The 12,383-nt window shown below is 51.1% G+C and overlaps 1 protein-coding gene across 1 annotated transcript in view; it reads right to left on the bottom strand.

Moving 5' to 3' along the window:
* Positions 1–11,270, bottom strand: part of ELN (elastin) — a 66,199-nt gene extending 54,929 nt beyond the window's left edge. Inside the window, exon 1 of the mRNA XM_053274554.1 lies at positions 11,110–11,270. Coding sequence (XP_053130529.1) covers positions 11,110–11,191 — 82 coding nt within the window. The 5' untranslated portion in view covers positions 11,192–11,270. The remainder of the gene's footprint in view (positions 1–11,109) is intronic.
* Between the last annotated feature and the right edge of the window lie 1,113 nt (positions 11,271–12,383).

Raw genomic sequence — 12,383 nt, 5'->3', positions numbered from 1 at the left:
GATTTCTATATTGTCTGATATGTGCATGCCTGGTGGTGCACAGAAGTTAAAATACAACAAATATAAAAACAGGAACCCACAGTCTGGGGTCCTCAAATATAGGGTACATGGTTTTGTGCATGGTTTTGACCATTAAATTCCTTTATTTAGGAACAGAGGGTACAGATGCTCTTCCCAAGTAGCCCCAGAAGGGAAGTATCTTCCAGTGCTTACATGTGTAGTCTCCCATTCAAATGCAAACCAGGGAGGACCCTGCTTAGCAAAGGGGGCAAGTCATGTTTGCTACCACAAGACCAGCTCTCCTCCCATAGACCATTTCTTTAGTATTTTGTATATTGCCCCCAAGTCATATCTCTGGGCCGTTTACCTCAAACATGGCACAAATTAAAGCCAGAATCAAAACATTCTGGTTTTGAGAGATGTAGTAATACCAGTATGAACGATCCCATTAGACAGAGATTGCAAGCTACACTTTATTCTTTGTTTTCCAATTCATCTTTTTTCTTTAAAATATGGAGAAACCTGTTAGGGACTATTAATTAATCATTATCATCATCATCTAGAGGAGAGCGGGTCTTGTGGTGGCAGGCATGACTTGTCTCCTTAGCTAAGCAGGGTCTGCCCTGGTTGCATATGAATGGGAGACTAGAAGTGTGAGCACTGGAAGAGATTCCCCTCAGGGGATGGAGCCGCTCTGGGAAGAGCAGATGGAACCAAGTTCCCTCCCTGGCAGCATCTCCAACGAGACAGGGCTGGGAGGAAGACTCCTGCCTGCAACCTTGGAGAAGCCGCTGCCAGTCTGTGAAGACAATCCTGAGCTAGATAGACCAACAGTCTGAATCAGTAAAAAGAGGCTTCCTATGTTCCTGTGTACCTGACGGACTGCCTACTCCTATGTAGCTCTGCCTAGCCCATGCGAGCACACAGAGTGTTCTCCTGCACTTCCCACCAGCTTCTAAAGCATGGCTGTTGATGCATGGGAGAGCCTTCTCAGTGGACCCAGCTGTGTTTTATTGTGCTCCAGAGAATTCGGGTGGATTTTTATGGAACTCTCTGCCCTTTGATCTTAGGTGCACTCAATTCCCTGCAACTGCCATAGCCTGCATTTCTGTGGTTTTAGAGGCTGTGTTTTATTGTGCTGAAGTGAACCTTGGTGTAAGCCACCATGAATTCCTTGAGGGAGAATGGCAGCATAGAGCTCTTTTAGGCCAGCGGGCAGGTAGACGTCCAGACAGACAGATGCTGCCTGATGTGTTGACCAAAATGTATGGAGGAACTGCATGGGGTCGAAGTGTCCCTGACGGACCAGGGAGAGCCCTTATTTTCCGGAATCCGTCCCAGGCAAACCACGGTCCCTATTTTGTCCTTATTTCTGCTTCCTGGGGATGAGGCTGTGCCATTTCGTTCATGCCCGTGGCTAGAGTTTGCATGTTTCAGGATTCTGGTCCCTCTCCAGAGTCTCTAGAAATTAACTCCCCTGGTAGGTGCAGCTGTGTGTGTGTGGGGGGGGGGTGCACTCTGGCGCACCTATGTGCTGAAGGAGTCACCACACAAAGGTGCTCATGTCTCCACACAAGCCTCCCCAGTTACTTGGCCACACCCCCGCAACAGATTCTACACCCGCCTCCAGGTTGTTTGGCCACGCCCCCAGACATTCTACACCCGCCTCCCCAGGTTCCTTGGCCACGCCCCTACACCTTCCACAGGCATGCCTCTATTTTCACTGGTGACGTGTTGGAGAGTGTGTAACTATTGAGATCATCAGGAGAGGTCCGTCTGCATTTGCCACCGGCTCGTCTGGCAGCTGCTCAGGGACAGGCCTTCTCCGTTGCTGCCCCGAGGCTTTGGAATGAGCTCCCTAGTGAAATAAGAGCCTCCCCATCTCTGACAACTTTTCAAAAGTCTTTAAAGACGCTTCTGTTCACCCAGGCTTTTAACTGATACTGTTTTGATTGTTTTTAATGTTGTTTTAGAATGTTGTTTAAACAATTTTTAAATGGTTGTTTTAAATTTCTTGTTTTGTTTTTGTTTTTAACTAATGTTTTACTTTTGTTTTTATCTTGTTGTAAACTGCCCAGAGAAGTAAGTTTTGGGCGGTATACAAATATGTTAAATAAATAATAAATAATAAAATAAAACTATCCACCTGTACTGGAGACCTTTGTTTCCCGCGGGTTCTCCATTCGCAGGTTTAAGCTATTTGTGGCGAGGCTACATATACACCAAGTGTCCATTATCACCATTAGGGGGTGCGAATGCCGAAACCATGATAATTGAAACCGTGTGCCTATGATGATGATGGGGTCCAGTTCTTCAATACTCAGTCAGTCCTCAAGGTTTCAGTGATCGTGGTTTTCCGCATTGGTGGTGGCAGCCCAGAGTGTCCCTGCCTGAAACCTTGGAGAAGCCGCTGCCAGTCAGAGCAGACAATGCTGAACTAGAAGGACTAAAGGTCTGACTCTGTACGGCAGTGTCCTACATAGATTCATTCCACAGGGCATCTGAGGGCAATTCCCTTCGTTGGATTTTAATGTGAACGCATGCTCACTGACAGAAGACGGGTATGCACAAATGCACACATACTACGCATGTACAGCCTAGTGTGTGAACAGCTTAGCAGTAAGGGGGGGGGGAAGTGTGCACACCATATGACAGTTTTATCAGACCATCAGCTCTGGAAAAGCTCCTGTGATGATCCCTCTCTAGCCTATGGGATAAACTGTATATTTCGTGGGAGATCTGACCATACTTGGATCTCCTGCTGCGTCTTCTCCCATGCCAGCAGGGAAGATTTGGATCAGAACTGCAGCAAGGGGGAATGAGGACTTAAGTTTTCTCCCCTACACTGAACATACAGATACCACCCCAGTTCAAGTCCCCTCTTGATGCTTCTATTTATTAGCTATGGAGCAGAAAACATCGAGGTACCTGTAGATGCCCCCAGATTAATGACAGGAGGAGAATCCATAAGAACAGCCCTGCTGGATTGGGCCCAAGGAGGCCCATCTAGTCCAGGATCCTGATTTGCACAGTGGCCCACCAGATGCCCCCTCTGGGGAACCCACAGGCAGGAGTTGAAAGGGGCATGCCCTCCCTCCTGCTGTGACTCCCCTGCAACTGGTACTCAGAGGCATCCTGCCTTGGAGGCAAGAGGTGGCCTGTAGCCCTCCGACTAGTAGCCATTGATAGACCTCTCCTCCATGAAGTTATCCCAACCCCTCTTAAAGCCATCCCTGCTCTTTGCCCCGCCACTAACAGAGATCCGGTTGGCGGGGACCAGAGACAGGGCCCTTTCGGTTGTGGCCCCTCGGCTTTCGAATGCCCTCCCTGAAGAGCTTCGCCATGCTTCCTCCCTCAATGTTTTTTTTTTTTTAAATCATCTCACAGGACAAAAATTTAAAAACCCTGATTCTACGGCCGCTGTCCATAACACGCGACTCATCGGACAAAAAAAAGGCCAGTTCAGCGGACACTTTTGGAGAACCCAAAGTCTGTAAAATCAGGGCTACAGTTGGTTCCTCTGTGTGCTGTTCTGAGCTCTTTGGGGAAAGGGTGGGCAGGCAGGACTGGCCGAGGATTCTGGGCTCCCGATTCGAATTGTGACTTTGGCATCTTCCCAGCCAGGAAGTGTGAAGCCACACCTTTAACTTTAGCCACGGAGGCTGGCTTGCTCCTGAGGTCGAATGGCCGGCTAGCGCCGATGACCAGCAAATGACTAGCCCGCGCTGGCTGGAGGATCCAGTGGGAGAGAGTTCCCAGGTCTATTATGGAGGGCAAAACCCGACACTTGATAGGAGAAAAGATGCTGCTGTTAATTGGGACATCCAGCCTGAGACTAATTCAGCTTCCAGAGACTGGGTGCGGCTGACAAGACTCTGTTTCCAGGGTGGGGGGATGAGCAAAGACGGCTGTATTTGGGGGTGCAAAGCATGCAGGTAATTTGGGGAGCAGGGGGCAGGATGGCATATCCCCTTCTTCCACCATGTTGTATGACTTCATGGGGGAGAGAGAGAGAATGATAGGCAGGGCTTGCTTCTGGCACTGTTTATGCGCCCCCTAAGGGCTGGCGCCCTAGGCAACTGCCTAGCTCTGCCCAGCGAAGGAGCAGTGAGCCTCAGATTTTAAAAACAAACTGGAATGGAATCCCAGTCCATTATTCACACGGTCTATAATTGGCTGATCCGTCAACAGGCTCAGTTCTGCTCCTCCTGGTACCCAGAGAGAAAGGAAGGGGGTGCACCTATGGAGAAATGACTTAACAGCGTAAGTGAACGTTTGCCAAGTTGCAAATGGCTTCTCAGAAAACACACACGCCAAGCTCATCCGCGGCGAGGCAGGGAGCAAATCAATATCGCCATGGCATCAGGGAAGACGAGACTGTCCGTTTCTCGCATGCAAGCTGTTTTTTGGGTGAAGGAACAAGAATCGGCCCTCGCCGGGCCCGCTTAATCTAATCTTTCAGGACTCGGTTGACAAAAGAGCTTTCACAAGGACCCGGCAGAGAACTGAAGAAAGGATCAAGTCCAAAGCTAAACACGCTGCCTCTGGGTTGCCCTGGCTCTGTGCTATAGGGCAGCTGTTCAGTGTCTGAGTAGGCTACCCTTTGGAAGCAGGTAGATTACAATGGGACCCGGAAACGGGAGAGCTGGTCTGGTGGTAGCCAGCATGACTTGCCCCCTTAGCTAAGCAGGGTCTACCCTGGTTGCAGATGAATGGGAGACTAGAAGTGTGAGCACAGGAAGAAATTCCCCTCAGGGGATAAAGGGGCGCTCTGGGAAGAGCAGAAAGTTCCAAGTTCCCTCCCTGGCAGCATCTCCAAGATGGGGCTGGGAGAGACTCCTGCCTGCAACCTTGGAGAAGCCGCTGCCAGTCTGTGAAGACAATACTGAGCTAGATAGACCAATGGTCTGACTCAGTAAAAGGCAGCTTCCTATGTAAGTGTGACTGGGAGATTTATCCTCATGTTGATTTCCCCTTTCGGCACCTTTTCTGCTCTACCATTTCCTCTTTGAGACGAGGTGACCGAAACTATACACAATACTCCTCAGCTAACTGGGCAAGGAGCCACCTTTCAGAGTGGTGACTCTTATACTTAGCAGGGGGAGAGCAACTGGCCCTATCCAGCCCAGGACAGCGTCCCTCCAGTGGCTGTTGCTGGTGTCTGCTGTTGTGTTACTTTTAATTTTTTTTTAACCCTTTGGGGACAGGGAGCCATCTTCTTCAAGGTCAAGCGCTTTGAAAGCTTTGATTGAAAAGCGGGATATCAACAGTAGCACTAATCCTCCAAATGTGGCCGCACCACAGATTTCTATAAGGGCATCCCAACACAAGAAGTTTCATTTTCAATCCTTTCCCCCTTCGTTTCTTCCCGGCACTGATTTCTTCCCCTCTTTCATGACCACTACAGGCCCGGTTATGAGCTTTGGTTGGCAGTCACTTGGAAACCCAAGCCATTGGTTTTATAATAAAAATGCATGCCGTTAAGATTCAACGACTGAAATCTGGGCATCTGACAGAGAAGGGGACGGTTTTCAAGAAGGACATTCTGGGATGAGAAAAATACGACTTGCTCCCAGGAATAATCTCTTTGGCACTTCTGCTGGGTTTGCAAGCCTCGTCTTTGATTCAAAATAGTCAAATTTAGTTCTTCTCCCTCTTCCCTCTGTAGGCCAGATTCTGCCCTCTCCTTGAAAAATGGTCACAAGATAACAATCATGTTAACTTTTGTTCTGGGATGCATAATGTTCCATCTGAGGCAGGGCTGAACAGACACAATTCATCCACTAGAACACACAGCTGTTGCCCGAGGGACCTCTCGATCCAGAACTGTGCAATGTCGGCCCTGCAGCTGCCATTGGACTACAACTCCCATCATCCCTGGCAACTCTGGCTGGGGATGATGGGAGTTGTAGTCCGACGACAGCTGGCGGGGCAGAGTTGTGCAGTCTGGATCAAGGGGTCACTCCGGCATGTTCTAGTGGATGAATTAGGTCTGAGAAAGAAAGTAAGGGCTTCTAATCGCTACTCCTTACTATTTCAGGGGCTGCAATCAGATGCATAGTCAGTCATCTTTATTCGGTCAGTTGACCGATTGGATCCACATAGATCGGATGCTCACACGGAGTAAACCCCTTTGAAGCCAGTGATGTTTGCTTCCAAGTAAACATGCCTAGGATTAATCATACATGCTTCCCCAGTTTACCCCCAGTCCAATTTTCATTTTACATTTATATCCCGCTCTTCCTCCAAGGAGCCCAGAATGGCGTACCTGGTTGTCAATACTCACAACAACCCTGTGAAGTAGGTTAGTCTGAGAGTCATCCAGCAAGTTTTGTGTCTGAACGGGGATTTGAAATCGCCGCCCCCAGTCCTAGGCCAACACACTAACCATTACATCACGCTGGCTCCATCCCTTCCAATCGTCTCCCTTCTGTCAATTTCTGGATTGTAAGCCCCTCGGGGCAAGGACCTGTGCTCTCCCTTAATATCGGGGCCAATATACTCTGTTCTCTGCCTGGCACATCGCAACAGATAGAAATGGGCCAGTCTACAGTTCTATGCACATAGTATAGCTAGAGTAAACACACACAAGAGCAGGCCTCCCTTTTCCCCAGCACTGTCAGGCCCTCAGTCACCCGAATTATTATAAGGTTGTCCTGCCCTGAACGTCTTACTCTCGCATTTCCGCCTTTCACGCCGATGGAAGTTCAGCAGCCAATCTCTGAGCCAATCTGAAATGTGCTCTGTAACACCCAAGAGGTCAGATCTGGATTGTCAAAAGGCTGACTTCTCCTGCAGTTGGGGCTTTGACATTTGGAACCGAGTGCGAGCCGAGGGGTCATCTGGACCCTAGCGGCTAGGAGAGGGCACAATCTGAAACATTCAAGGGAGGGAGAGAGGGGATTAACCCTCTTCCCCCACAACTGTGGTTGCTTTCACTCTGCAATATCTTTGCCACAAACACTTTTCAATGCACCCTTAGAAGGAGCCGCTGGCGGGGAGGGCTACAGGGGAAACCAGCATGGAGGGGAGGGGGTCAAGCCCCCCCTCCCTTGAAAAAAGCAGTGTGGCGGGGGAGGGGGTCAAGCCCCCCTCCCCTGAAAAAATGGAGGGGAGGGGTCAAGCCCCCCTCCCCTGGAATTTCACCCTGCTTCACCCTTTGCAGCTGTTCACTGAACTTTAAGCCTGCCATATTTTCTAATTTCTGGAAAGCACCTAGGTTTGAGATGCCTTGTTAAGAACAAGAACCATTAGGTGAAATCCCAAGTTCCTAGAAGCCAATTTCTACATTTGCCTCCAAGACAGACTGTGGAAAGCAACCAAAACTTTGAATCCCGAGAATTGTTGACCAGTTTCAAGGCACAGACAGGTTGCCAAAGGCAGTTCCTGACATCCTGTTTCCCCCCCAAACCCTTTTCTGCAACGCTCTGCATGCTTACTTGGGAGTAAGCCCCAGCTCAACTGAGTGGGAGTTCTTCCCCAGTCCACATCCATGCCTCCTTCTGTGCTGATATGGACGTATAGCTAGACATATTACTTGATCCGTGCCAGTGTGTTTCCCAACTCCATGCATTCCTCTTTTCTCACACACAGGCCCTAATCCAGGTTCAACTGTCACTCCCTGCAGCAGGGAAGAAAATGCATGCAGTGGCACAGGATCATCAAGACTGCCTGCGTGGAGGAAAATGAGCCACCGTTCTTGACACACTAGCTTCCTCCATGCAGGAAGTGGTGATGGTTTGTACATTGCGAGGAGGAGTATTCAAAATAAACAATTCCCTCTCCAAACACACACCCCTACCACCTAAACATGGTATACTGCAGGGCAAGCATGGATAAAGTGGTTTGTCTTCAGATGAAGTTACTGTATTCTCCTGAATCCAAGACTAGGTCCCCCCCACCCAGGTTTTTAAATAAAATAATAATGATCAACTTTATTTGTTAGCCGACCCAGAACAATTTGATGTTAGAAACTGAACGGGGTTGGGGGTTGTCTTGAATCCAGAGTTGTTTTCCTTTCGGGGATAAATACAGGCATGGTCTGTATTTAACCTCTATTTTTTAAGGAGGTTGCATTAAATTGAGAGTCGTCTTCTTTTCCGGTATATACAGCCACAGCCCATTGAAAGAGTTACTAGCTGGCATTTGGCCAGCTGCGAACAAAACATACTAGCCACTAAGAGCGATTCGTGGTACTAAAGATAGCTCAAAAGAAGGAAATGCTGCTTCCAAAAGTTTCCAAGCACTTACCTAGCTGATCGCCTGCAGGCATTTTGGGACTCGCCCTAGGAGACTAGATCACTTGGCTTCCTACCTCCAGGATTTATTTATTTATTATTTTTAAACCTCATGCTCCCAGCCCTGCCTGACAAGCGATCTCTTCCCTACATAGAGGGTCTCTCTTACGAAGGGGGAAAGTGCGTACAGGTTGTGCATGTTCATCCACAAAAGGTGTGCAAGTATATTTGGGTGTCGTTCTAATCCTGTGCAAACCAGGCAAGAGTGAGACCCCTTCTCTTGGACAAATATGCTACCTGCAAATTGCCCTCTGGTGTGGGGAGAGGGAATAGGGTCCGCACACTTTCTCGGGCACACACAACTTGCCAGCCTCCAAAAATACAATGCATTGGGTACAATCCCCCAGTAAGTAAGTTCTCTTGCCAAAGTCCCGCTGGAATGAATGGGATTTCAGCCCCTGACTTCAGCAGCTTTTCCTCTTGATCGCAGATGTGTCGAGGTCACCGTGAGGAGGGTCAGACACTCTGAACATGCTCAGGGGCCTTATCACGACTTTCTAGCTAACAGCTCCATCATTATCCACAGGTTCACATTGAAAGCAGACTCTGGAGGGCTAAGCATAGGGGGCAGGTCTGAAATCCAGGGGGCTGGCACTCACTTTACAGGCCTACAGATCCGTCCTCGAAAAACCAACTTTCCCTCAAAGCCTTATGGAGGCACACGCTGCAACCTTAGAGGTGCACCCGAGTCACACGCAATGTTGCAGAGTGCAGGATGCAAGGCCACAATCCTACACCCAGCACCTTACAGTGCATTCCTGCAAGGGTTCTTCAATGTACCTTTCCAGCAGAGCAAGGTCTTTTTGAGCCGTAACCCCTGCCTCCCTGGGTTGAAGACAGATGCTCTGCAGGGCGAATTTCTCCATCAGCTCGCTTGACCAAGCAAGCTAAGCCAAATGCTGCCCTCCTATAAAAGGTCTCAATCCTATTTGACCTGGTGTGGAACACAGGAAGCTGCCATATACTGAGTCAGACCCTCGGTCCATCTAGCTTTGTATTGCCTACCCAGACTGGCAGCGGCTTCTCCAAGGTTGCAGGCAGGAGTCTCTCTCAGCCCTATCTCATTGGAGATGCTGCCCGGGAGGGAACTAGGAACCTTCCGCATGCAAGCAGGCGGCAGCTCTTCCCAGAGCAGCTCCATCCCCTAAGGGAAACATCTTCCAGTGCTCACATGTGGTCTCCCATTCAAATGCAAAACAGGACAGACCCTGCTTAGCAAAGAAGACCCTTCTTTCACGAACTGTCCCTTTTGCTAAGCAGGGCCTATCTGGGTTCATATTTGGATTAAAGACTACATGTAAGTGCTGGAAGATATTCATCTGCTTTGCCTGCAGAAGGTCCCCAGTTCAATCCCTGGCAGCATCTCCAGGTAGGGCTGGTAGAGACTCCTGCCTGGAACCTTGGAGAAGCCGCTGCCAGTCAGTGAAGACAATACTAATTTAGATGGACCAAGGGTCTGACTCAGTAGGAGGCAACTTCCTACGGTGCCTTTCTCCAAACCCACAATCCACCAGTCCTTGATCAAGACCGATCCACTCGTTCTCCTCAGCAAGAACTTCTGAGAGGGCTCTCTCATGACCAGCCTCCGGTTTCAAGTGACACATACTCTAGAGGACGGGAAGGTGGGGAATAAGATGTCACAGGGACCGTTAAAAATCAGAATATTCTGCATCAACATACCCAGCTCTGTCCTCCTAAGGAGTCAGTTTATTCTCATGCACCCCCATGAGGTTCCACAGGGCACCAGATCCAGAATTACAGGATTCGAATTCGGGGCATCGCTGAAAAAATGAGGGTGTCTAGCAGAGCTGCTTGATACCCAGCCCGGGGCAGGCACCCAACCATCACAACCTACTTCGCCTGCATTTCCCTTTACGATCTGGTGGCTCACACATGGAGTCCGTCCTCTCATCTTTCCTCCGCCTGAAAAGTTAGGCAACATTTCTGCAGCCACGTGTGGAAAGCCATGCCTATGTGACTGTCTAATGCGCAGAGGCCGAGTATAGATGGGCAAACACCCTTCAGGTGTACGCTACCTAGAAGATGGATCCCTGGAGTGAAGAGGGTCGAGGGACATTCGTGGGCTCAGGATGGCCCTCTGGGCTCAGAAAAGCCAGCTCCCTGCCAGAGAACCATGCTTGCTCAGTGTTGTGGGGGAAATGCACTTTGCACATGCCCGGGGGCCCACTCATATACGTACTCCAGGTTGAATGCTAGTGGTGGGGTCACAGTCGCATTTGGGAACAAGCAATTACACCTCCCTTGTCCCCTTTTGGAGCTCAATGAGTCCACTTCCCAGGATCTGCTTCTTTCCCAACGACCCCACAAGGTAGCCTTCTAGTTTCGGGAGACCCAAGATGAGCAGCCCAGCCTGCAGACAACATATCCTCCACCTCAGCTGTGCACCCAGCAGGTTCCAGAGACTGGAAGACAAACAGAGCGTGGATTGTGAAAAGGGTTTTTTGTTTTTTTGTTTTTTGTTTTTTGCTCCAAGAAGCAAAAACTGGTTCCCTGCAGAGCACTCGGGCGGGTGAGGGGGGACGACGACAACTCTGCGAAACAGATGACCTGCTGCACCCTGGTCTCTGCACATGTACAGCCAAGAGCCATGGGCCCAAAAGAAAATTAAAAAGCGAAAAGCTTCCCCAGAGCAGGAGACGGATGGATGGACGGACGGATGAGAGACAGAAGTTGCTGGCAACCGATTCCAGAGCCGAGCTTGCTGCTCTGTTTTTTTGGGGGCCCCCTCTTTTCCAGGGAGAGGGGGGGAAGCCTGCAGTCCAAACTGCCTGCCTGCCTGCCTGTTTCTTACCTCCTTGCCACGAAGCTGGGAGGCTGGCGAGCAGGAGGACGAAGAGTCCTGGGAGGAGGGAAGACGTCCGCAGCCTGGCCATCTCTCGCAGCAATGCCCTAGTCTGCTGGAAGCTGGAGTGTTTTATCCCAGTGGTGGTGGTGCTTAATTGCTGCTGCTTCCAGGGATGTAAGGGAAAAGCGGGGGGGGGGAGAGGCTGGAGGGAGGGGAACAGCTCAGGACACTACGTCATTGAGAAAGGGCAAACATATGAGTCTCTCCAACAGCCTGGCCTGGCTCGCCTTTTCCATTTTCTCTCTCTCCCCCCAGCTTGGGTGGGTCTCCTGCCAAAAGCGAACGCAGCTGCCAAGAGAGACTTCAGCACAGGGGAAGAGAGCTTGACAAGGCTCCCTCCCAGCTCCGTGGTCGCCCGCCGCAGACACCCCCAAGAAAAAGCCACCTGCGGGACGGGCCAAGTTGGATGCCCAGAGGGGTTGGGTGTGTGGGCCAGGGGCCAGGAAGCAGGCCCTGCGGCCAGGAGCCGGGTGGTACAGCCAGGTTTGGGGAGGGGGCCGGAGTGGAATGTGAGGGGCCTGGGAACAGGAGGCCGGCAGGTCCCCACTGAGCAGACGTGTGGGGGGAGAGGCACCGGGACGGGGGGGGGAGTGGCGGAAATTCAACATGAGAGTCTGGAGATAAGTTATCAACAAAGGGTCTGCGCTCCAAGCCGTTGAGGCCGTGGGCCAAGGCCAACCGGCCCCTGCTGGTTTGTGCTCAGACATCCTACACCTGGCCCGGTGCTCTGCCCTGCAGGGAACGTGGCCGGGTGGTGGCATCGGGCCGGGGCCGGGGGGCTGTGGGGTCAAGCACGCTGCGGCCTGGGTTGAAGCGGAGACGGAGAGGCCTGTCTGGACGCCGGGCGGGAAAGGCAGGAGGACCAGGACTGTCCAGAGGACTTGGGAGCAGAGGAGGCTGCCTCCTACTGAGTCAGACCTGTGGGCCGCCTAGAAAAGGGCTGCCTGCACGGACTGGCAGCGGCAAGCCTGGGTTTTAGGCAGGAGTTCTTTCCAGCCCTACCTGGAGATGCTGCCAAGGACTGAGCTGCGGATGGCCCTGATGAACAGACGAAGCTGCCACCTACTGAGACAGGCCCTTGGGCCCATGGAGCTCAGGATTGTCAGCACAGGCCGGCAGCAGCTCTCTCGGGATTCTGGCAGGAGTCTCTCCCAGCCCTACCAGGAGAGGCCCACAGGGATCGAAGCCAGGAGATGCCTCTACCACCAAAGGAGGACAGT

The sequence above is a fragment of the Hemicordylus capensis genome, chromosome 12, assembly GCF_027244095.1.
Source record: "Hemicordylus capensis ecotype Gifberg chromosome 12, rHemCap1.1.pri, whole genome shotgun sequence".
In the NCBI taxonomy this organism is placed as follows: domain Eukaryota; kingdom Metazoa; phylum Chordata; class Lepidosauria; order Squamata; family Cordylidae; genus Hemicordylus; species Hemicordylus capensis.
The sequence above is the reverse complement of the archived record's forward strand: the minus strand, read 5'-3'. Positions and strand labels throughout refer to the sequence as shown.